The following is a 21,867-nucleotide window of genomic DNA, read 5'->3' as shown; positions in this document are numbered from 1 at the left end:
GCAAAGGAAGGCCATGAGCAGAGAGCGTGGGGCAGCCAACACACCCCCCGCCGGCAACCCCAGGCCTGTGCCCCCCTCTCCCCTCCCCAAGAACCACCCCTCCCCTCCACCGCCCGGGCCCAGCACTTACTCTCAGGGGGGGATCCGGGGCTGCCTGGTGCAGCGCTGTCCTCCAGGGCCCGGACGTCCCGTGGCGGGCCTCGGCATCTGGTGCTGAGCCCCTTGTCGCAATTCTCCCTGGCAGCCCGGAGCGCGGAGACCCTCAGCTTCAGGTCGAGGGGCTCGTCCAGCGAGTGCATGATGCTGAGCGGAAGGCTCTGGTCAGGGGGCAGACGGGGGGCCTGGCGCAGCCTGAGAGAGAGGCAGGCGGCAGAGGGACATTCAGGGAGTGGTCCCCACCACGGGCATCTGTCGCTCAGGTTCTCCCCCCAATCCCCACACAACCCAGACGTCAGGGGGACTGCGCAGAGGGGGGCAGCTCAGCCCCACTGAGGACTCCAGAACTCCTACTAGCCCTCCTGCTTCGGGGGGAGGGGGGGGATGACAAGCACCACTCCTCAGTGGGGGCATGGGGCTACGTGTTGTCCACAACCAGGAAGCAGCAGGTGCCCCCGGGAGGTGCCCGGCCTCCCCACAACATCACCACAAGGGAGCTCAGCCGGGGGCTGGGGGGGGGTGGAGCGGCCTGGCAGACAGGGCCTTTCCCGGTGGGGTCTCCAGCCTCAAGCCAGCCTCAAGTCCTGGCCCTTTGAGGAGAGGCTCAGGGGAGGGGGAAGGCTGCCTGGGGCTACTTTGGGTTTCCTGGTTTCGGGCTGTTTTAAGGCAACTATTTCTAACTTTCTTGTTCCCCATCGTGAGTCCCAAGTGGCAGGAGCAAGGGAAACCCAGAGATCTCTTGAATCAATAAACGGGATGCAGCAGGTAACAAATTAGCAAAGTGTGCATAATGAAGACAGGATCTCACTACGCTTGGAACAAGTCATCATGCTGGGGGGGCGGGCGGAGGCTGGAGGGAGGGGGCACCCCTGATTCCCACCCTGAGAAAGGAGCACCAGAGGAGGGAGGCGGGGCGGAGGCTCTCTCTCCAAGGCCGAGACCTCCCACCAAGCAGAGTGGAGGCTGTTGATGGAGCCCACTGCCAAGGCGTAGCCAGTGGGAAGACCTGCCACCCTGCCTGAGAGGAAGGGCCCACTGTGGCCCCTTGGGGGGTTGAGCTTTCCTGACACGGGTGCAAACCCTGCTTGAAGACTGGGAACCCACCCGTGTCCTTGGCCAGACGCCCTTGTGCCACTGGAGGAGAGCTGCTCTCAGCCCCCCCCCTCACTCCTGCTACGCACACGGCAGACACCCAGCCTTTGACCCCAAGGTCCATCCTCCTCCTCTACCGCCTCTCTCCCTCACAAGAACCCTGCAAGGTTCCTCCACTCAAGAGCGTGAGTGGCCCAAGGTTGCCCAGCAGACCACCATGGCACAAGTGGGGATTTGAACGGGGGTCTCCCAGATCCTAACCCTCCGTGCCAGAGGTGCCACGAGAGAGAGGCCTCTGGGCATGTGTAGGGGGCCGCAGTGCACCCGAGGCACAGGGGCTGGCCAGGCTCTCTCTGCGGGTTCTGGGATGGTGGGGAGGGGGACCCCTGTAGGCTGCTGCCGCTGCTCCAGTTGTCCTCCTTGGGCCCAGCCCCTCCCTCCTTCCCGTCTGCAGCGGCGGCCAAGAGGTGGCCTGGCACACAAATGGAGAGAGGAAGCGAGCATTTCCACCCGGCAGGGCCCCTGGCTCCAGGCGGCACCTGCTCGATCACCCGCCCGGATGGAGCAGGCCAGCTCCGGCTGCCTGCCTGCCTGCCCGCCCACCCACCCTCCCCGGCCTGGCTGGCAGCCATGAGCCGCTGGAATGCGGGAGCGTCTTGCTGTGCGGGGGGGGGGGGGCAGCTCTGGCGGCGGAGGGGTCTGGCCGGCTGGCACGCTGCTCCCCACGACTGGACATCCAATGCGCGTCCCCCTCCACCCTGAGTGTGCCCGGGAGGGGACCTCTTCCTGACGGGGGGGCCCAGAGAAGTGGTCTCCGCCAGTGGCTACTGTAGCTGGCTGCTTGGAGCCCTGCTGCAGGTGGACGGGGTCAGGCAGCCTCGCCACATGGGCTAGGCTGGGGGCAGACCCTCTCCACCCTACCCCCCCCCCGCTCCACACATAAACCATCTCAGCTAGTCTGCTCTGTCCTTCAAGGGCTCCCCCAAACCCACACCTTCCTCACTGGCTGAATGCCAGCCTTGGCAGGGACCACCCCCTCCCCCCCCCGGAGGCACCAGCTGGGTGGGGGGCTCTCTCATCCCCTCCCCTGTCCAGGTGGGCGGCTGCCCGCTGGAGGCAAGTGGGGGGGGGCTGCTGTCCGGCCAGCCCTGGGCTCCTGAAGGCCCGTTTTGTCCTGTGGCACTCTGTCTGAGGCCGGCCCCTTTTCCTGGCAGCTAGCCCACCAGCCCTGGCCGCGGGGCTAGCCCCAGCAGTGCCCAGAGGGAGGGAGGGAGTCGGGTGCCGCCCCCTCCAGCCACAGCAGCAGCCCCCCACACACACACACTGCCTGCCTGCCTGCCTGCCTCCCTCCCAGGCTGGGGCTGGATTCCTGCGCTCCTCTCCAGGGAGCCCGGCTGGGTGGGGCCGCGGGCGGGCGGGCGGGTGGGGGGGGCTGGGAAGCGGCTCTGCCTGGGCGGCTGCTGCTGCCAAACCAAACTGGCCCCAGAGCACCGCATTCCTGGGAACAAGCCGCCCTGCAATCCGGAGGAACCGGAAGAGCCAGAGCCGCCTCGCCCAGCGCCTGGGGGGGAGTGGGGGGGGAGGCAGAAAGAGGCCTCCCCGGGCCAAGCCACCCGCCTGCCTGCCTGCGGAAATGGGCCGCGGATGAGGAGGACGCGAGGAAGAGCAGCTGCCGGGCCGAGGGGACAGGGAGGGGCGGCTGAGATCTTCTTCCCAGGAGTGCCCAGGGCTTCCCTCTGAAGGGAGCCTGTGTGTGTGTGTGTGGGGGGGGGAGGGCTGGAAAGCCTTTCGTCCTGCTGCTGACGACCCCCCTTCCCAGTCAGGCACGTGGGGGGGGGGGTGCATTCGGGTCTTATGACGGCCAACCGGCCTGCCAACCCCGCCCCCCCCGCTCCTTCTCCTCTGGGCCAGGCGGTCTTCCTACCCGGCCAGCCCCTGCCAAGGGCATGCGTCACCGGCTCCTTGGCATGGCTGCGGATGAGTGCCCGGCGGCTGAAGGCCATCTGCTCTCCTCCTCACCCTCCCCCCGTCCTGCTCCAGGGGGTCACACGGCTTGTTGGGGGCCCTCGCTCACTGGCATCCTCAGGGCACTTTTGGCCAGCCCAGCCGGCATCCTTCAAGGCAGGGGGACGGAGACCAGCACCTGGTGGAGGGGGGGGCCAGGAAGGGAGGACAACCATCCTGGGCCCAAGTGGCAAACCCTGGCTTGGGTGCAGGGGGGGGCATGGCCCCCCTATGAAAGCAGGTGACTGCTCACTGCTTCCGTGTGGGTGCTGCTGGGCCTCCCTCTTCTGCTCCCACCGAAATGAATCCTGAGAAACGAGACGCATCCAAAGTAGCCTCTTGCCCAGGAGAGACATCAAGGGGGCTGAAGCAGCAATGAAGCCGTGCAGGAAAAAAGAATCCCCATTGGGGATGCATCATTGCCCCCTCCCCTCACGGAAAGCAGGCAAACCCCACCCTCACCCCACCCCCCAGGCTGTCAAGCCCCCTCCCTGGCACTCCTCCGCAGGGCCTGGGGCACAGCTGTCCACAACACTTCACGCTCCTTGGCAGGGCCAGCTGGCCATGGCCCCACCACCACCTGCAGGCCAGACAGGCCATGCTTGGGAGCCCCCCCCCCACCTGGCTGGGACCACCTTGCTGCTTCCTTCCTGCCAGATCCAGCCAGGGTGGTATTGTGTGTGGGGGGGGGGGGGATAAGCACCACAAGGAGATGTTAAACCTGCTCCTCAAGAGCCCCCCCTCCAAGGAGGAAACTATGGGGCCTCAGAAAGCAAAAGGAACCTCCTGGCAAGACCCCAGGAGCGGAGGCGCCCACTGGGTGGAGGAGGTGGCACCATGCCGCAGCTTGGAGAGAGGAAGCCAAAGGCGGGCCTGGGCGGCCCCCCCTGCCCATCTCACTCCACCTCTGCCCCCCCTTCCCCCGGAGCCAGCCAGCGGCATCCCAAGCAGTCTAACTGGGCGGGTGTCAAAGGACAGGGCAGCACAGCCAGCCCAAGATAGGGAAGGGGGGAGGCACCGGGCCAAGGAGGGGGAGCCCAGCCAGTCACCCACCCCTGGAAGCCCCAGCCCCCAAGGCCACCTGGCTCTTCCCAGCCGTCCGTCCCCCCCCCCCCCAGCACACAGCAGCCAAAGCAGAATGCCTCTCCTCCTCCTCCTCCAAGGCAGCTGGAGGGACAAGAGCACTGGGGTCACGCCGCTCCCAATATTGCGCTCCAGGGACATTGGTCGCAACAGCCCACGGCTGGAAAACTGGGGGAGGGGGGCACATGGGGGTCCTCCCAAAGGCAGCCGAACCCCAAGAACAGGCCCAGAAGGGAGGGGTGGGAAATACCTTCTATGCCCCTGCCAATTGCCACACAGCCTTGGAAGGCAGCCTGGGGCAATTCTGGACGTCTTTCCCCCTCCCGACTGGCCTAGGGACCCCTCCCCCCCACAGATCTTTGGCAAGTGGCCGGAATTGACCCTGGAGAGTCCTGGCCGGACGTCCCAGTCCCCAAGAGAAGCATCCAGCAGAAGCCTGCAGGACTCTGCCCGGCGGACACCAGGTCCCCTGGGGGCAGCAACCTCACTGTGCCCATGGGCAGCTCAGCTCTGGCTTTTCTTCCTATGGCCTGCAGCTGGCTCTAACAGGACACACAACATCAAGGAGCCCTGGTCCCCCCCCCCCCGACACACACACACACACACACAACTCAGCCTCGGAGGGGGGGGGGAGTCAACCCCTACCCCCAACACTTGGGACTGCCAGAAGAAGCAGGTTTGTGGACCCTCTGCAGGTCCAGCTTCTCCCTTGCCAGGAGAGGGGGCCGGGGTGTGTTGGGGGGCTGCACAGCAGGGAGCAGGCCAGAAGGGGGGCTCGAGGCCCTTCGCTTCTTCCTCCCTTCAGGCCACCGGGGACGGAGAAGGAAGGAAGGGAAGGAAGGAGCGGCGGGCCAGAGCCAGCAGGCCTGGGGGGCGCAGGGGGCAGCTTCGCCAGCCAGCGTGCTGCGGGGCGGATCGATAGGAAGCTCCCCCCGCACACATAAACACGCACAATGCCAGGGAGCCCACGGCGCCCTCTGCCGGCGAAAGGGGGCTGCGCCAAAGCGAAGCGCCTGCCCCGGGGATGCGCCGCTGGTCCCCGAAGGGACCCTTTCCCACGTTACTCCTTCACGGGCGAAGCGCGCCGGGAGGGCCCCTGCCCGAAAGGTGGCCTCGCCCACTGTGCTCCGCGGAGCCGGTGCTAAGGCCGGCGACAGAGCGAGCTCCCCGTCTCGTCGGAAGCCGGGGGCGCCTGCAAGAGGCAGCGGGCGCTCTGCACACGTTCAGAGTCCCTCCCTCCGCGGCCCGCTTGAAAATGCGGCTCCAGCCCCGCCGGGTCGCTCCTGCCAGGCCCCCTCTGGCGAAGGCGACCTCCCCCCCCCCCACGAACCCGGGCAGGCGGCGCGGAAGGGGCAGCTCCCCCTCCCCTCCCCTTCGCTTCCCGTGCCCGCGAGTGGCGTCGGCGGGGCTTACCTCGGCGCGGGGCGGCGTCTCGGCTGGGCTTTGTGCGTCTCCGCTCTCCGCTCGCTCTCAGCGCCGCCAGCCACCCCCGGCGGGCGACGCGCTCGGCCACCTCCCACGGGGCGCCCCGCCGCAGCGCCGCATCTGCGCCTCCGAGCGCCGGCCGGGGGGGGGGCGGGGGAGGGACGGAGGGAGAAGGCGGGGAGGGCGCGGCGCTCGCCGGGCGGCCGGAGGGGGGAGGCGGGGAAGGGGCGGCCGCTGCTCCTGCTCTGCTCGTGGGCGGGAGGGGCGTCCGTCTCAGCCCCCGCCCTGCTCCTGGGCACCCGGCGCCAGCCCCCTTCCTGGCCCAGCCCACCGCCGGAAATCCCCGAGGCCACGCCAGGCCGGGCCAGGACGCTCCAGCCAGGGCCCCCTCCCCTCCTGGCCCGCCCCGCCCCGCGTGGGCGGCGCCGGCGCACGACTCCCCCCTCCCCTCCCCTCCCCAGGCGGAGGCCGAGAGCGCGCCGCGGGGCTCCGGGGGCGGCTCCCGAGGACCCAGGTGGGGGCCCGTCGCAGGGGAGGTGGGGCTCAAGAGGCCCCCCAGGAACGGGGCCAAAGGGCCCCAAGGAGGGCTGCCTGCCCCCTTCCCCGAGTCGGAGGTCAGTGCGGCAGCTGCGGGGGCCTTTCCTGCCACCTGGGGGGTCTCTCGGACCGTCGGGAGGGAGGCCGCATGGGCGGGAGGCGGGGCGTCCTTCTTGGAGGTCAGCGGGAGGGGCGGAGGAGGTCCCCCTCCTGGTCTGCTCTAACAGCCTTTGGAGATTGATTGATAGACCGACTAGATCCTGCCTCGCGGGGGGGGGGGGGGGCGGACTAGATGACCTCTAGCGGTCTCCGGACTCCTTGAGCAGCAACAGGGGGGCTTCGGGCCGGCATTCCACAGGCCCTTTGCCATCCTCTGCTCCATCATTTGGCCTGGAGCGGCTCGTGTCCAGAACGGCACACTTGCTGCCTGGGGGCCAGGCGCACGCAGGCAGCCAAGGAGTGTGCTGAAGGGGGCCCCTGCCCCATCTGCCTGGGCAGCCAAGAGCCCTTGCCTGTGGAGTGGCCTGGCTCCCCCTCCCTGGCCCCACAAGCAAAGAGCCCACTCCGTCCCAGGTGCAGCTCTTGCTCAGCCATGGGCCCCTGCACAGGTTCTTGGCACGCTGCACGGCCACACTGCGCCCCCCCCCCCCACACACACACAGAGTAAACTCCTTGGCTCAGACAGTTCCTCTGCACATCACGTGCCCCAAGCAGAGTCTGACCCCCCGAGGTATGGGCTGGAGCAGTGCTGAGGCACATGCGTCCCCCGCCTGTCCTCGGGGCCTTGCCCCCAAAGCGGCCGAGGTGCAAATTAAATCTCTTATTTGGTGTCGTTTTCGGCCTGTGGTTCCTTTGTGCGATCTGAGTCTGCCTGTGAGGTTAGAAGTGGTACAAGTGCGGGGACCTCATCCCACCCCTACAACGGCCCTGTAAGGTAGTCCTCCGCTTGTCCTAGTGATGTGTGTGGCCTGCCCTGACTTTGCCTTGGCTAAATTGGCTTTTTTCTCCCAATGCCTTTCTTTGAGGCACCTCCTGAGAGTGACCGGAGGCAGATTTCGCTCCTGGGACTCCCACAGTGCCTAAACACAGTCCCGGGGGGGGGGGGGCTTGCAAAGCCAGGCAACCCCCCCCCCCCCCATCAAGGTAATTCCAGCTTGCCAGCCACCGGTCCCAGATGCAGTCACTTCATGTTACCTTTCCGGGGAGCCAATTACAGACCCTTTGAGCCTCCCCTGCCCAGGACCCAGGTAAAGGTCCCAAAACTGCACGTTCTGCTGACCCGTGAATCTGTCAGGGGGTCCGTCCCTCTTCCCACCGAACCTGGCTGGGGAAGCAGGAAGAAGACCTCCCCCCCAAGCGCACGGTGGTTCTGAGCGAGTGTTCTTAACCCAGGTCAGAGCATCCACACGTGCCTTGGGAGGCATGTCGAAAGGAGCGTGGGTGTCCACCCTGGGCTCCCCCTGGGAAGCTGGTTCTCCTGAGCCTGCAGTGGACGCCCTCAGCCACTAGTGGGCACTCATGGCTTCGACTTGGCTAACTTCAAAGCATTCCTGATTATTTTTTTTTGGGGGGGGGGACCTGGAAAGTACCATTTGGAATTCCACAGGGGAGAGGTGCTCATGCTGGGGGGGGGGGCGAGACGGGAAGGAGAAACCCCTTTGCTTGCCTGCTTCTTTGCACACTCTCGGGTTGGGGGGGGGGCGTTTATTTCCTCTGGCCTGAGGCTGCTGCTGATCTGGAAGGAGTCCCTCTCCCCCCCTCTCCCCCTCTCCAGGACCCCATTTGAGTAACTGGAGCATAGCTGAGCTCTCCTGGTCCCCCCCAGCTGCCTCTTACCACACAGGGATTATGGAGGGCAGTTTGAATCCCTCCCTCCCTCCACCACCACCCCCTAGTTTGGGAAGAAAGTGACTTGGGGGTGAATTGACATCTACACTGCCCTTTCCCCCCTCACCCGGACCAAATTGATGTGGCTTTCAGCATTTTTTCTCCTCTTCTCCACTGTGTCATCACAACAGCCCTGTGAGGTAGGGTAGGCTAAGCGGCAGTTGACGGGTCCAAGGTCTCCCTGCGAGCTTCTCCTTGGCACAGTGACGGGGGGGGGATGGGACAGGACCCTGGCTCTTCCAGTTCGACACCCCCTGGCTCCAAAGAACGGCCAGCGGCCCCTGAGCACACCAGAGAAGCACTGCCCAGCATTGTCCAGAGCTGGCTGCTACCTCCTGGGTCAGTCAGGAGGACACAGAGGCCGAAGCCACTCCCCCACGCACACACACAGAAACGGCCCCAAGGGAGAGGTTTCTGCCAGCAAGCCAGTCCCTGAGAGCCCCTCCTCTGCCCCCAGGGGAGGCAACCTGAGTCAGGAGCATAACTGGAGATCTGCAGGAGCAGTGAAGTCTGCACCTTACCTTGGCCGCCTGTGCAGAGTTCTTTTCGGCCTCCGCTGCATTCCTGGAGACTCTTCCATGGGGCACCTTCCCTGCCCCGAAAGGGGGGAAAGGGAGCCCCTCCGCCCTCTTCCTTCCTCCTGTGTGCAAGGACGGTCCAGGGAAAGGGGGTCGTCTGGTCCCTGGGCAGCGGCTGCCACACCTTCACTGCACCCTTGGCAGGTTTGGCACCCACTGGAAAGGAAGGAAAGAGGGAAGTCAGTGGCCTCCCCTCTCCAGAGGCGAGCAAGCCCCACCAGGGGTTCACACCACCGGAGGGGAGACCTGTGCCCTCTTGGAACGCTGCCCTGCCCGCCCCCCCCCCAGGCGACCCCTCCCATGGGTGCAAAACCCATGGGTCTTCCTCCTAGGCTAGCGGGAGCGACACAGATGCCTGGGAAAGGCACCTCCGGCCTGCTTCTATGTGCTTCCGCCTGCACCCAGACACCAAGGGCCCAGCGACTAAGCTCCAGTAGGGGCTGATGATGGAGGGAGGGGCTGCAGCATTCAGGCCAGCTGCTCCACCTTGGGGGCCTTACTTCAGGGCACAAAGAAGGCAGCCCAAACAGAATGGGGCACACAGAACTGGATGGCGGAGAAGACAAACGGGAGCAGAGGAGAATGATGCCCACCGCTTTGAGTCCACACGGAGGAGGAGGGGGGGGGGGCAGGGTCCAGATGCAGTGAGCACTTTCCTTTTGTTCACGGCAGCATTGCTCCAGTTCCAGAGTGGTCCTGATCTAAGGGGGTGATGCCAGGTCACCCTTCCTTTGGATCCCAATGGTGAGACTTTATTCTGCTTGGTATTAGCCCTGCCGCCCGGGCACTGTGCCCACTGCTCTGCAGCCACATGGGGGCACATCAGCATAATCTTCTCCTGTGTGCCCCAATCTTGGCGGAAGACAGGGTTGTTCCTGCAGCGGAAGTCCCCCTTGTTCGTTTAAGCGAGCAGCTGAAGGTGCCTTCTGAGGGAGCAAAGGCTTCACGCCACAAAGGGAAGGGAGGGCCGCGGATTCCTACCAACAAATCTCACCCAGCAGGTAGGTTCGGCTGTCTGCAAAGGAGAGGCCTCCCCTAGCTGGAGTCTCCCTTAAGGCAGCAGACATCTAAGGAACCTGGCGGGAGGGAGAGGGGGCCGGCCAGCCAGTGCGGAAGCCCAGCCAGATGGTGGCATATCCCTGTGACAGCTGAGGGGGTCTTGCTCACCCCCATTGTCCAAAGCCGGCCACGTGGGCCAGGCAGAGGCCCGGGTGGGGCCAGAGGTGTTCTCTCTCTCTCTCTCTCTCTCTCTCTCTCTCTCTCTCTCTCTCTCTCTAAAGCAGAACTGCAGGGGGGGGGGGCTTCGGGAGGGAGCGGAGAGAGATCAGATCAGACCCCTCCCTCCCCAGCTGCTGGGGCCACCCAGCTTCTCCTCGCCAGCTGCAAGGAGGGAAACCAGAACTAGAAGGGGCCGCATGCAAAGCAGGAGTGACGGGGGAGGGGGGCCAGATTTGGGTACCTGAAGTAGGAAGAGGTCGGGTGCCTGTTCAGATCCACACAAATGCCTGACCAGAAGCCAGAGGGATCAAAAACGGGGGTGTGGCAGAACAGGTGACTTTACAGTGCCCAAGAAATTCTGCTGTTTTCTACCTGCACAGGGCATCTATGGGGCCCCGATGGATCAGGCCAGCCTCCCGTCTCACCCAGGGGCCAGCCAGTTCCTCTGCAGGGCCAGCCACAGGGCAGAGAGGCCGAGGCCTTCCCCTGAGAAGACCCTCAGAAGAGCCCTGCTGGGTCAGGCCAGGGAGGGTCCCTCCAGTCCAGCCTCCCGTCTCACCCAGGGGCCAGCCAGTTCCTCTGCAGGGTCAACAACAACAGGGCCTGGAGACTACAGAGAGCAGTGGTTCTGAACCTTATCAATGCCGCAACCCTTTAATACAGTTCCTCATGTTGTGGTGACCCCCGACCATAAAGGGTTAAAGGGTTCTTTCACAGAAATTGAACCGAAACTGACCAATGGCATGAAGATCCATTGTTCATGACAAGTATATAAAGGTTTTTCCCCCCCCCCAGGGTTTCTCAGTTCAGTTCTGCCTCTTGCCCCACCCTGCCGATCTCACTCTTTTCTGCCTGTAGGAGAAGTGGCAACAATGCCAACCCCCCCCCCCAGCCAAGCTGCTTCCCCTGCTGTGACCTCTGTGAAAGGGTTGTGCGACCCCCAAAGGGCTCCCAACCCTCAAGGTGAGAACCACTGGCAAAGAGCATCAGAAGAGCCCTGCTGGATCAGACCAGGCAGGGTCCATCTAGTCCACCATCCCGTTTCACACAGGGGCCAACTACAGGGCATGGAAAGAGAGGCCTTCCCCTGCTAAGACCCCAAGAAGAAAACTGCTGGGTCAGGCCAGGGAGGGTCCATCCAGTCCAGCTGGGAGTCTCACCTAGGGCCCAGCCAGTTCCCCTGAAAAGCCAGCCACGGGACACAGAGGGGCTTCATCATAAGAACATAAGAGCCCTACTGCGTCAGACCAGGGAGGGTCCCTCCAGTCCAGCCTCCCATCTCACGCAGGGGCCCAGCCAGTTCCTCTGCAGGACCAGCCACAGGGCAGAGAGGCTGAGGACTTCCCCTGAGAAGACCCCTGCTGGATCAGACTAGGGAGGGTCCCTCCAGTCCAGCCTCCCATCTCACCCAGGGGCCACAGTTCCCCTGGAGGGCCAAGAGATGAGTCCTAGGGGTCCAGGCCTTCTGGTGCTAAGAAGCTCCAAGGAACCTTGCTGGGTTAGACCAGTGAGGAGCCAACCCAGGCAGCCTCCTGTTTTGCACAGCAGCCAAGCAGCAGGTCCAGCAACAGGGCAGAGAACTTCTCTGGCTGGCCCCTGGTTCCTTAGAGGTTTTCTGCCACTGACCGTGGAGGTTCCCTTTGTTCACCATGCCCAGTGGCCCAGTACCTGCCTCTCTTCCGTGGCTCCTTCCAGCTCCCTCCCATGGGTGCTGCAGGCCTCCTACTGGGAAGAGCTCCCTGGCAGCGCTCCAGGTGAAAGAGCTCTTCTGGGAGCAGGAGAGGGAAGAGGAGGGAATTTGAGGCGCCTTCAGGGCCCACCACCACCGGGGCATCTCTGCCCCCTTTCTGCAGGGATTCTTTCCTCGTGACAGCACTTTAATTCATTGAGGTGCGAACCAACTAATGTGTTAATTTTGGGGAGGGAGCTGGGAGAATTTTGAAGCCAAGATGGCCTGGCATCTGTAAAAGCACAAGGGTTGGCACTGCCACATACCACGTCTAGTGGCGTGAGGCAAGAGAACAGCTGTGTGTCGATTCAGGTGAATCGCTGTGTGGGTCTGAGCAACAGAACAGTGGGGGAGTCTAGCAGGAAGCAACCAAGTTTGAGTCTGGGCATCCTCAGCCTTGGTGTGCAGGCACTCTTCCATGGATACAAAGGAATGGATTTCCTCAAGCTTTACCTGGAGGGGGATTAGCTGCCAGGATGGGCGATGGGTACAGCTGAGATGGGATGGCTGCAGTTGGACCTGCAAAAAATCACAGCAAAGCACCACATGAAGGCAAGAGTTAAGGAGTCAAAAATGTGAGTCTCAGAGCAACACAGTTCATTTCTGGGTGTGGAGGGGGTGAGTGAGGGTCCTCCCTTCCCAGTCATGAACAGAGGGCACTGCTAGGGACCTGCTGGCCACAGGGCAGCCTCCCAAGGCACGGATGGGCAGGGGTACTCAAGACCTGGGTGGAATCTGCAACGGGACTCCAGGCCAGAGTGATCCACCAGAAAGCGGGGGGCCTGGCCACTCCCGCGGGCAGCTGGGCTAGGCACGAGGAGCAAAGGGGGGGGTGGGCCAGGGAGTCAGCGGCCCTGCCTGGGTCGAGGTCCCGGGGCCCGCTTGCCGCCTGTGCACCGCTCTGGCGGCCTCCAAACCCCGCCTGCCTAGCGGCTGACCCCGAGCATCTTGCCCCTGTGCGCTGGGAGGGCCCGTTGCCCCGCAAGGCGAGGCCCGGGCTGCAAGCTCCTCGGGGCTGGGCCAAGGCGTCAGCTGGAGGGCCGCCTCGGCAGGGCGGGCGCGGGGGGCGGCGGCAAAGAGCCTTTTGTTGACATGGGCCGGCGGAGGAGGCGGCGCCGGACGGACGGAGGGAGGGAAGGAGGGAGGGAGCGACGCGCTCGCCCCAGCTGTTTCCCGCCTTGCCAGAGCAGAGCGCACGGCGCGGCACGGCAAAGCTCAGCGCTGCACGCGCGCCGCCTCCCCTCCCTCCCTGCCTTGCACGCGCGCGCGCGCGGACAGGCCAGGCAAGGCCGAGCCAGCAGACAGGCAGGCAGCCGCTCTAGTCTCGCCCCCGCCGCCGCCGCCTCCTCCTCCACCAGAGGCGCGCACCCGAGCCGGGCGGGCGGGCGGGCATGGAGTACTTCATGGTGCCCGCGCAGAAGGTGCCCTCGCTGCAGCACTTCAGGAAATCGGAGAAGGAGGTGATCGGCGGCCTGTGCAGGTGGGTGTGCGTCCGGCCGGGGGGCGGCGGGCAGGGGCCAGCGAGGGGAAGAGAAAAGAGCGGGCGGCCCCTCTGCAAGCGGCGCCCGCCAGCTGGAGCACGTGGGTCTGTTTGCAGGCAAGGCGGCGCGGGCGCCCCGGCCACGCTCCTGTGGCCGCTCCTGCTGCGCGCACGGCTCACCTGGCCGGCCAGCCTCGGCCGCGCTCGGGGACTGGGAAGGGGCGGGAGGCGGCGGGGGTCGTGGGAGGAGGCGGAGGGGGGGCGAGGCGCCCGGGCGGGCGGGCACAATGCAGGCGGGCGGGCTGGGCCCGGCGCGTCTCCCGGCTGGCCGCGGGGCTCCCGTGCGCGGGGGGGAGCCGGCCCCAGCCCAGCCCGCGGCCCCCGGAGGCGCTGCCCGGCCGCGTGTTTACCGCTTCTGGTGCGGCGACGGCGGCCGGGCCTGGCCGTGACTGTGCAGCCTCCGAAGGGGCGGGCCTAGCCGCCGCGGGCTGCCGGGACATGTAGTGCTCGGCGGCCCGGCCACGCTGCCGCTCCTGCCCCTCGGCACAAAGGCCACCGACCGGCCCGCCAAAGGGCGCCGAGCAGCCCAGCGCGGGAGACGGGCGCCGAGCATGCACAGAGCACAGCGGGGAGCGCCCCTGGCCGGCAGGCGGGAGGCGGCCCCGCTCCTCTTTGTGCAGCAGCCCAGCGCGGCCGGGCGGGGGGGGGGGGGGAGAGAGAGAGAGAGCCTTGAATGCGCGCACTCAGGTGTGCCCGGCCCCGTTCCCTCCTCGGAAATCCCGGCTCCCGGCGGGGGGAGGGGTCTCCTCCCCCCGGCCGCCCCCCGTTCGAGGCCCCCCTTGGAGCCCACGTGGCTGCGGAACAGCTGCCGCCTCCCGCCGCGCCCCAGGCTGCCCCAGGAGGAGGCTCGTCGGAAGCCCGGCCGGCCGCCCCCAGGCGTCCCCGCCGGCTATGGTGCCCAGCCCCCCCCCGGCCCGGGCTCCCGGGGGCGGGCGGCCACCTTCCTTTCTCCCTCCAAGCCCCCAGGTGGATCTCCCCACGTGGGCGGCCTTGTGGAAGCTCCGGGTCTCCTGCCAGAGCAGCCCTGGGGGTACGGGTGGGGGATTTACCCTCTCCCCCCCAAACATGCGTGCTATCGCTTTTGGGTGGGGGTCACACTCCGGTGCCAAGGCATGGATAGGCAGGGCTGGACACCCCCTTCTGGGCAGGGGAGCACTGGGTGGGTTTGCAGGGTGAGCAGCTGGCCCCCGGGCATGGGGCTTGCAGCACCCCCTATGCATTTTGGGGGGGGGGAGGCAGAATGCAGTCTGCGAACCAGTCCCCCCCCCAAGAGTGCAGTCTTAGCAAGGTCTCTTCCTTTCTCTCCCCCCCCCCCCCCCCGCTGCACCCTCCATTGTGTTCATTCGGCGGGGCAGCCCCGGCCAGGACACTGTATGTCCCAGAAGTTCTCGGGCTGGCCAGGGCCAACAAGAGGCCAGACCAATCCTTGGGTCTGAGTTCCGATCCAGTGGAGCAATAAAGCAGCTCTGTGCTAGCAGCCGTCACAGGGAGCATAGAGGCCCTGTACCCGTGTCCAAATTGCCCACTGGGCTTAATGACAGGGCTCAGCCTCTGTCCGCCAATGCAGGGGGAGCGGTTGAGGGTACAATCCCAGTTCGGAGATCCCCCCCCCCAGAGGCAAACGGGGCTTTAGCCACACAGAAAAGAGCTGGTGGATGGCCCTTGTTGCAAAGAAGCATGCCTGACCTCTATGCCCCTTGAGAAACGGGCTAAAGACGCCTTGCGTGAATCAAGGCAGAGGTAAATGTTGTCCTCTGGGGGGCTGCAGCTTTCCTTGATATGCAGGGCCAAGTTCTACCCCCCCCCCCCTTTTACAGCAGCAATAGGAAAGAGGTTTGTCTGGCATCCAGTTAATGATGCTTGATGGTGTGCCTGCCATTACAGCCATGGCTTATCTTCCTCATCCAGAGAATGACACCTTGTTTTCTTCCTGGTCCGTGACGGTGCTCCGTCCATGGGGAGGAGGGGGGTCATCAGCTCAGAACTGCTGGGTTAGCTTGAGGCCGTCAGAGGAGGAGATATCAGCTGGGACTTCGGAGGGTTTTGGATTTTACATCTTCAGGATGAGTGTGTTTGTCTGAAAGCTGCAGACGCTTGCAATAAATCGGAGAAGTTCAGGGTGGCAGCATTCCTGGGGGGCAGCAAGAACCTGCTGGGCCCTTTGCTGCCGGGTGGGGGTGGGGGTCAGAAGGCTTGGCTGGAGACCCTCCCAGGGGTTACGTTTGCCTTGACCAAGAACCTGGAGGGGGTGTTCACCTGCGCGGCAGCAGCGGACAGAGTTTCAAGCCGGCTTCCAAGTGAGGAGTTCTTCCCTGAAGAAACCCTTGGCAGATCAGCTGCAGGCAGCGTTCCCACGTCCCTCTTGCCCCATGAAGACCCAGAGTCGTATGTGCCGGCCCAGCCTTGGTGCTCCTTGGGGGCGGCTGCTTTCTCCCTCTCTTGAGGGCCCTCGCCTGCAGGGGATTCGGTATTCCACTCCGTTCCTAACCTGCTGGCCTCCTCTGCAGCCTGGCCAACATCCCTCTGACGCCGGAGACGCAGCGGGACCAGGAGCGGCGAATACGCAGGGAGATCGCCAACAGCAATGAACGGCGGCGCATGCAGAGCATCAATGCCGGTTTCCAGTCCCTGAAGACACTCATCCCGCACACGGACGGGGAGAAGCTTAGCAAGGTAAGGCTAAGGGGTGCAGGTAGGGGCCGGGCATGTGCTGCCTTATGCCCCTCTCTGTGAACGAACGGGTGGGCAGCACCTGCAGATGCGCCAGAGGGGGGGGGAATTTGTGCAGACTCCTTCCCCCGTGCTGGCACCTGCAGGTGCCTCAGGGAAGGCAGGGTCTCCGGACACCAGAGGCCAGCAAGGACACCCGGGTTTTCCAAAAGGGCCGTTCCAGTGCTGCCCGGCTGCGTCTGAGCAGACGTTCCCATTTGCCAGAGGAAAGGATGGGGCGGTTCAACCCCAGCACTGACCCTGGCGTGGAGCCAGCGGAGCGGGGCCCCAGGGCTGAGTGAGCCTCATCTTCATGGGAGTAAAGTCCAGGACGGGCAGAGCCTCTGCCTGGCCTGCAGAAGGCCCCGGTTGAGTCCCCAGCATCTGCCGCTGAAAGGGCTGGGCACGAAGTGATGGGCAAGACGGCCCTTTTCTGGCTGGGGCCCTGGAGAGCAGCTGCCGGTCAGTCCGAGCAGGCAGTCCTGACCTTGGTGGGTCTGAAGGGGTATCAGGCAGCCGCCCGCGCTTGGCTTCAGTGAAGGACTCCTCAGCAGGGGTTAGGCTGCAGGAGGGAGGGAGATGCCCCCTTGGTTGTGCAACTCTTCCCAACGCTGGACATGGCCTCCCCTCCTGCAGGCAGCGATTCTCCAGCAGACAGCAGAGTACATCTTCTCTCTGGAGCAGGAGAAGACCCGGCTGCTGCAGCAGAACGCCCAGCTCAAGCGGTTCATCCAGGTACCTTGGCTGAACCAATGCGGGGGGTGGGGGTGTCCCCATTTCTCCCCCATGCCTTGGGGGCAGGGCCTGGGAGCTCCCTGTTGGGTTGCACACTCCCTGTGCGGGAGCTGAGCCTAGCTCTGTCTGGCAGGAGTTCAGCGGCTCCTCCCCAAAACGGCGGAGGGCGGAGGACAAGGACGAAGGCATTGGGTCGCCGGACATCTGGGAGGATGAGAAGGCTGAGGACCTGCGCCGCGAGATGATCGAGCTCCGCCAGCAGCTGGACAAAGAGCGCTCCGTCCGGATGATGCTGGAGGAGCAGGTGAGGGGGCAGAGGGGCCACTGCTGGGGAGGGCAACTTCCGGAATGCCTCCTTAGCCCCAGAGCGGGCTGGGCACTCTTTCCGTGGGGCTCCCAAAGATGGGGGAGCTGCTTTTGAGGTGCCCTTTGCCCCCGCAAGAGGGGCAGGCGGAGAGATGGAGGAGAGCCCAAAGGCCTCCTGTCTGCCCGATGTCCCGATGTTGTTGCGTGCCATAAGGTGCTGGAGAGCCGGAGACGGCCAGAGGGTCATGGGGGCTGCCTCAGCAGGGTAACTTGCGGGGGAAAAAACTAGGGCCTGGAGTGGCAACTGGCAAATTTGGTGCATGCCACGATTTCCTGAGCAGGATGTCTCCAGTCTGTGATTTTGACCTGTCCTCCTTGGAGCTGGGGATTGAAATAGCCCTGGGCTGGTGTGTCCGTCCCCCTGTCCCCCCCGGCCACCTTAGGGAGGCTCTGGGGTCACCCGTGACCAGGCTCTCTCTGCATGGCTGGCAGGTGCGCTCCCTGGAGGCCCACATGTACCCCGAGAAGCTGAAGGTGATAGCACAGCAGGTGCAGCTCCAGCAGCAAGAGCAGGCCAGGGAGCAGCAGAGCCACGCCCAGGTGAGTGTGCGTGCCTCCCCCCCCACCCTCCCCACATGCCAGGCCTCCGCACATCTTGCGGTGCCCCCTTGGGCAGCCCTGGCGAGGGGAGGCAGAGGTGCCAGGGCTGCCCAAGGGGGCAAGTGATGCTCTGCCCTCTGAGAGTGGGGCAGCACTCCAGAGGAGGAGGTGGGGGGCTTCCCCAGCCACTCACCTTAGGTGTTCCCCCAACCCCTGGAGCCTAAGGCAGTTGAGAAGGGTCTCCCTCATCAGGAGCACCAGTGAAGAACGCAGTTTTGTTCTTCTTTGCCATTCTGGTACCATCGGGGCAGGTGGGCATGCTTCTAGGGGGCGACTGCATCTGCAGGAGCATCAAGATCCATCCCCCCTCCCCCTCCCCTCCCCGCAGCCTAAACTGGGGAGACACGGACTTCGAGGAGCCCTGCTTGAGGGGGGTGGGAGGGCAGTTCAGGAATAGGCAGTCTCTGGGGCGCTTGGGCCATGCGGAGGGAGCCATTCCCTCTCTGCCATGCACCACCTTCTGTCTCCCAGATGCTGCCCCCATGACTCTCGCATGTAGCTGGCACACAACATCCTGTCACCCCATCTTCTCTGGGCGGTGCGTCCCCTTCCCAACCACGATCTCTCTGTTGCAGCTCTTGCCAGTGCCTGGTCCTCCAGCGCCCACCCACCACCCGACTGTGATTGTGCCGGCCCCACCACCCTCCCACCACGTCACGGTAGTCACCATGGGCCCCTCCTCCGTCGTCAACACGATCTCCACCTCCAGGCAGAATCTGGACACCATCGTTCAGGTGAGGGGAGGTGGGGGGCTGGCAGAGGGCGGTGCCTGTGCTTGGAGGGCCCCCAAAGGAAGAAATCTCAGTCTGCCTCCACGAAAGGCCAGGCATTCGGAGCTGGGGGAGGGCTGAGCAAGCCCAGTCAGATTCTGGGGTGAGAAATGTTTGCCCGTGTGCATCCTGGGGGACAGAGGTAGGCCTTTCCAGGGGGTGGGGGTTTGGGCCTGTTGCAGCTCTTCTCTGTATGCATTTGAGCCTGCCTTTTTGCATGGGGGAAAGCTTTCAGATCGTGCTGTACATATTAAAAATTTGTAGAAAGATACGAAACCCTGACCTATATGGCCTGGGCAAGAACAAACTCACCGGAAGCTCAGCAGGGCCAGCCCTGATTAGTGCTTGGATGGGAGACTGCACAGTAAGGTTAGGGTCCTGAGGCAGAGGCTGGAAAAGGCAAATCCTCCCCTCTGTACGCCTTCCGTCTTGAAAAACCCCTGCAGTGACCGTATGTTGGTGCTCCTGATCCTAAAAGGAAGATGCCAGTTCTTTACTGGTCCTTGCCAGGTGGCCCCACTTCCAGGCCAGAGATCCTGAGCTACAAAAGGATCTAGCAGGGCCCAGCCCATGATTGCCAGGCGACTGGGACTGGGCTTTTGCTGAGACCTTCCCCCAAAGGATGTAGAGAAGTGAGAAAGCCAACGAGAGAACCACTACACGGAGAACCTCCACTTCCCATCCGCAGCCAAGCCGTAGCCTGTCTGGAGAGAGCCAAATCCAGGCCTTGGGAGCCTGCTGCCTTGGAATGCCTGAGTCCAGAGTCCAACTCCAGGACAGGAGAAACGTCCAAGGTGGCATGGGTACGGCGTGGAACGTGATCTCCATTATGCCCCCAGTCCATCCAGTAAAAGCGGTCTTGAGTTGTTCTACTTGCGTGGTGCCTGAAGCAGCCTGCGTGAGTTCCTGGTCAAGGCGAGGGCTTTGATCGCTGGTGCTGTGGCTGCATTGGGAAGACCTGCGGCAACGGACCACCGTGAGCGGCAGAGAAGTCTTGGTAGGCGCCTCACCGTTTCCCTTCCCTCCTGCCCAGGCCATCCAGCACATTGAGGGGACGCAGGAGGAAGAGCAGCGGCGTGCCGTCATTGTGACCCCTGTGCGGGCCAGCCTCGACCCCTCCAACTCAGACACGGCCTCCGACTCGGAAGCAGAGGACAGCGACGCCATGGATCACAGCAAGGCCGAGATGCCCTGACACCGGCCTGGCGACAGGGCGTGGGCTGGTGGGCAGGCGGGCGGGCGGGGAGAAGCGGGGACTTCAGAGGAGTATGCTGAGATTTTTACAAAATACCATGAAATTTGGGTCTCTTTTATGACCCTTCAATACTGTACCTGGGAGCGCTAGAACGTGGACAGCTGAAAGCTCACCTCTCCAGTTCAAAGCGAGCGGAGCATTGTGGGCGGGGGGGGGGGGATAAGTGAGTGTGGGGGGAACAGAAGGTGGTCTTCTCCAAGGGCCTGTCCTGTGTACAGGTCTGGGATCTAGCACTCTGAGGTCATGAACTCTCCCTGCAGGTTTCCTATGAATTGTCTGCAGCCTTGCACTCCAGTGTGCTTCAGAGGCCCAGCTGGTGCGTCCCTTGGAGACGTACTTCCAGGGCCTCACCCTACCCCCTATCCCTTTCCACAGGTAAATTTTGGAAAAGGTGCCATGAAGCCAGCCTGTTTTGTGGTAGCCCCGTAAGGGAGAGCTCTGGGCCCTCCTGCCTCAGTGTCGATTCACAGGGGTGGTGGGGGTGCGTGCTACTTGGGGGGTTGTGTCCTGGTGCTTCCCCCCCCCTCCAGTGAACAGGGAATGTGTTGTGGCCTCCCTCCGGCTGGGCTTCTCGCACCTCAGTGGCCTCTGCATCATGGTGGGACGAGAGACGGACTCCCCTCTGTTCTCAGGGGTCAGTTCAGGTTTCAGCCCTTTCTGCATTTTGGGAGGGGGCGTCCCTTAAAGGTCGCACTGTCCTAGTGGGGGGGGGGTGCCCGGGGTCAGCCAGCCTCACCCATGGATTGTTCCCTCCTTTCGAAGCACTTAATCCCTTCTGTGGATCTGACGGGTCTTGTGAGGCTTTCTGTTCTGTGAGTGCTGCCTTTCTGTGGTGTCCCCCTCCCCCCCCCCTTGGGCTGTAGATCTAGGCCAGTGATGTCTCAAGCCAGGTGGTATTTTGGTAGGTTCCTCCCCAGCCTCTGCTGTTTCTCAGAACTTTCCTTCATTTTGTTGTTTTTTTTTTGGAGGGGGGGGTGTTTTTTTTATAATTTTCAGTTCTTCGTGTTCATTGAGATGCTATTATATTTTGTTAAAAAAGTGGGGAAAAAAGAGGCTTGTGCCTTTGTAAAGAAGCAAAATAAAGTTTGTACTTTGTTTTTTAAGCCCCCCGGCTGCAGTCTTTCGTCTTCGTGCCTCGCTTGGCCCCCCCGCAGCCTGCCCTTCTTCCGGGGGGTGGAGCGGGGGTCCCCTTTTAAGGGCCTGGGCCTCCTTCCAGGACTGCCCCCCCCCCCCCAAATTCAGCAGCGTGTTCAGGCTGGTTCCAAGACCTCTTGGACAAGTGAAGGCACAGTTTGGAGCGAGTCCCTTCTCTTCCAGGAAAGCAGCACTTCTGGTCTGGATTCCAGATGTGCAGGAAGGGCTTGAAGGAGCATTTCCCTTGGACCCATTGCCGCCGTCTTGCTTTCAGAAAGGCCACCCGTCATACACCTGTCTAGCTTGACAATATCGGGGCACTCTTGAATATTTTCGGATTCTTCCAGGAAGGTTCAGACGACTGTGAAGTGGTCTTGGGGGGCTCAGAGAGATGTTTCCCAGGTGCTGCGAGGACCCCTTGGTCTAGGTAAGAGACGCAGAAGTGCCGTTGCTGCCTCTGCGAAGCAATTCCTGATGGTCCTTCCTTGGTGGCCTCCCATCCAGCTACTGACCAGGGCTGACCCTGCTTAGCTGCTGAGATTTCCTGATGTTAAGGGGGATGGAAGAGGGGCAAGGCAGTGCCATGTCACGGGGCTCTTGCCAGAGGTGGCAGCCCCAGGAGGAAGGAACTCGAATTCTGGGCCCTCTGCGGAGGAAAATGACGGCGTGTGCCGTTCTGGGTGCTGCTTCATTGGTGTCCCCAAATCGGCCTTAACCTGTGAGGCAGAGCGAATTTGGCATGACCGTAGCTCAGTTTGGCTCTCTGGAGACAGGCCAATGTGCTCCCACTGAGGACAGAGCACCTTGCCTTGGTCCACCAGGGGGTGCTGTTCTCTCAGTTCGCTCCTGGGCTTGGGACCCAACAACCATTCTTCTCCTCTCCTGCACTCTGCTAGAGAAACCTGGAGAGTAGGATCTCTCTTGAAGGTGAACAGGCAGGTGACGCTGCCAGATACTTGTCTCTTCGACATGTGCTCAGGTAGCCGCTCTCCAGGGTCTCAGGCAGAGGGGCTTCCCATCCCCTCCAGTCAGCTTTAAGGACAGACGCT

At 63.6% G+C, this 21,867-nt stretch overlaps 2 protein-coding genes across 6 annotated transcripts in view; one reads left to right on the top strand and one right to left on the bottom strand.

Moving 5' to 3' along the window:
* Positions 1 to 21,867, bottom strand: part of GLIS2 (GLIS family zinc finger 2) — a 52,199-nt gene that overhangs the window by 4,221 nt on the left and 26,111 nt on the right. For 2 of the 4 annotated variants that reach the window (XM_077316183.1, XM_077316184.1), the window contains 3 exons: positions 12,163 to 12,228; positions 8,706 to 8,918; positions 131 to 351 (listed from right to left, as the gene is read on the bottom strand). In XM_077316183.1, coding sequence (XP_077172298.1) covers positions 131 to 351; positions 8,706 to 8,764 — 280 coding nt within the window. In that variant the 5' untranslated portion in view covers positions 8,765 to 8,918; positions 12,163 to 12,228. Of the gene's footprint in view, positions 1 to 130; positions 352 to 5,748; positions 6,106 to 8,705; positions 8,919 to 12,162; positions 12,229 to 12,647; positions 12,780 to 21,867 lie in introns of those variants that run through there. The other 2 variants (XM_077316185.1, XM_077316182.1) reach the window with 2 other exon arrangements.
* On the top strand, positions 12,918 to 20,787 carry TFAP4 (transcription factor AP-4). Of its 2 annotated transcripts, XM_077316186.1 has the most exons (7): positions 12,918 to 13,189; positions 15,757 to 15,922; positions 16,595 to 16,693; positions 16,827 to 16,997; positions 17,492 to 17,599; positions 18,235 to 18,393; positions 19,463 to 20,787. In XM_077316186.1, exons 1-7 carry the CDS (start codon positions 13,101 to 13,103, stop codon positions 19,622 to 19,624), a joined length of 954 nt encoding a protein of 317 aa, XP_077172301.1. In that variant the 5' UTR covers positions 12,918 to 13,100; the 3' UTR covers positions 19,625 to 20,787. The 2 variants fall into 2 exon arrangements, with proteins under 2 accessions (XP_077172301.1, XP_077172302.1); XM_077316187.1 differs by lacking the exon at positions 17,492 to 17,599.

The sequence above is a fragment of the Paroedura picta genome, chromosome 17, assembly GCF_049243985.1.
Source record: "Paroedura picta isolate Pp20150507F chromosome 17, Ppicta_v3.0, whole genome shotgun sequence".
Lineage (NCBI taxonomy): Eukaryota > Metazoa > Chordata > Lepidosauria > Squamata > Gekkonidae > Paroedura > Paroedura picta.
This window is presented reverse-complemented; position numbering and strand designations above follow the sequence as displayed.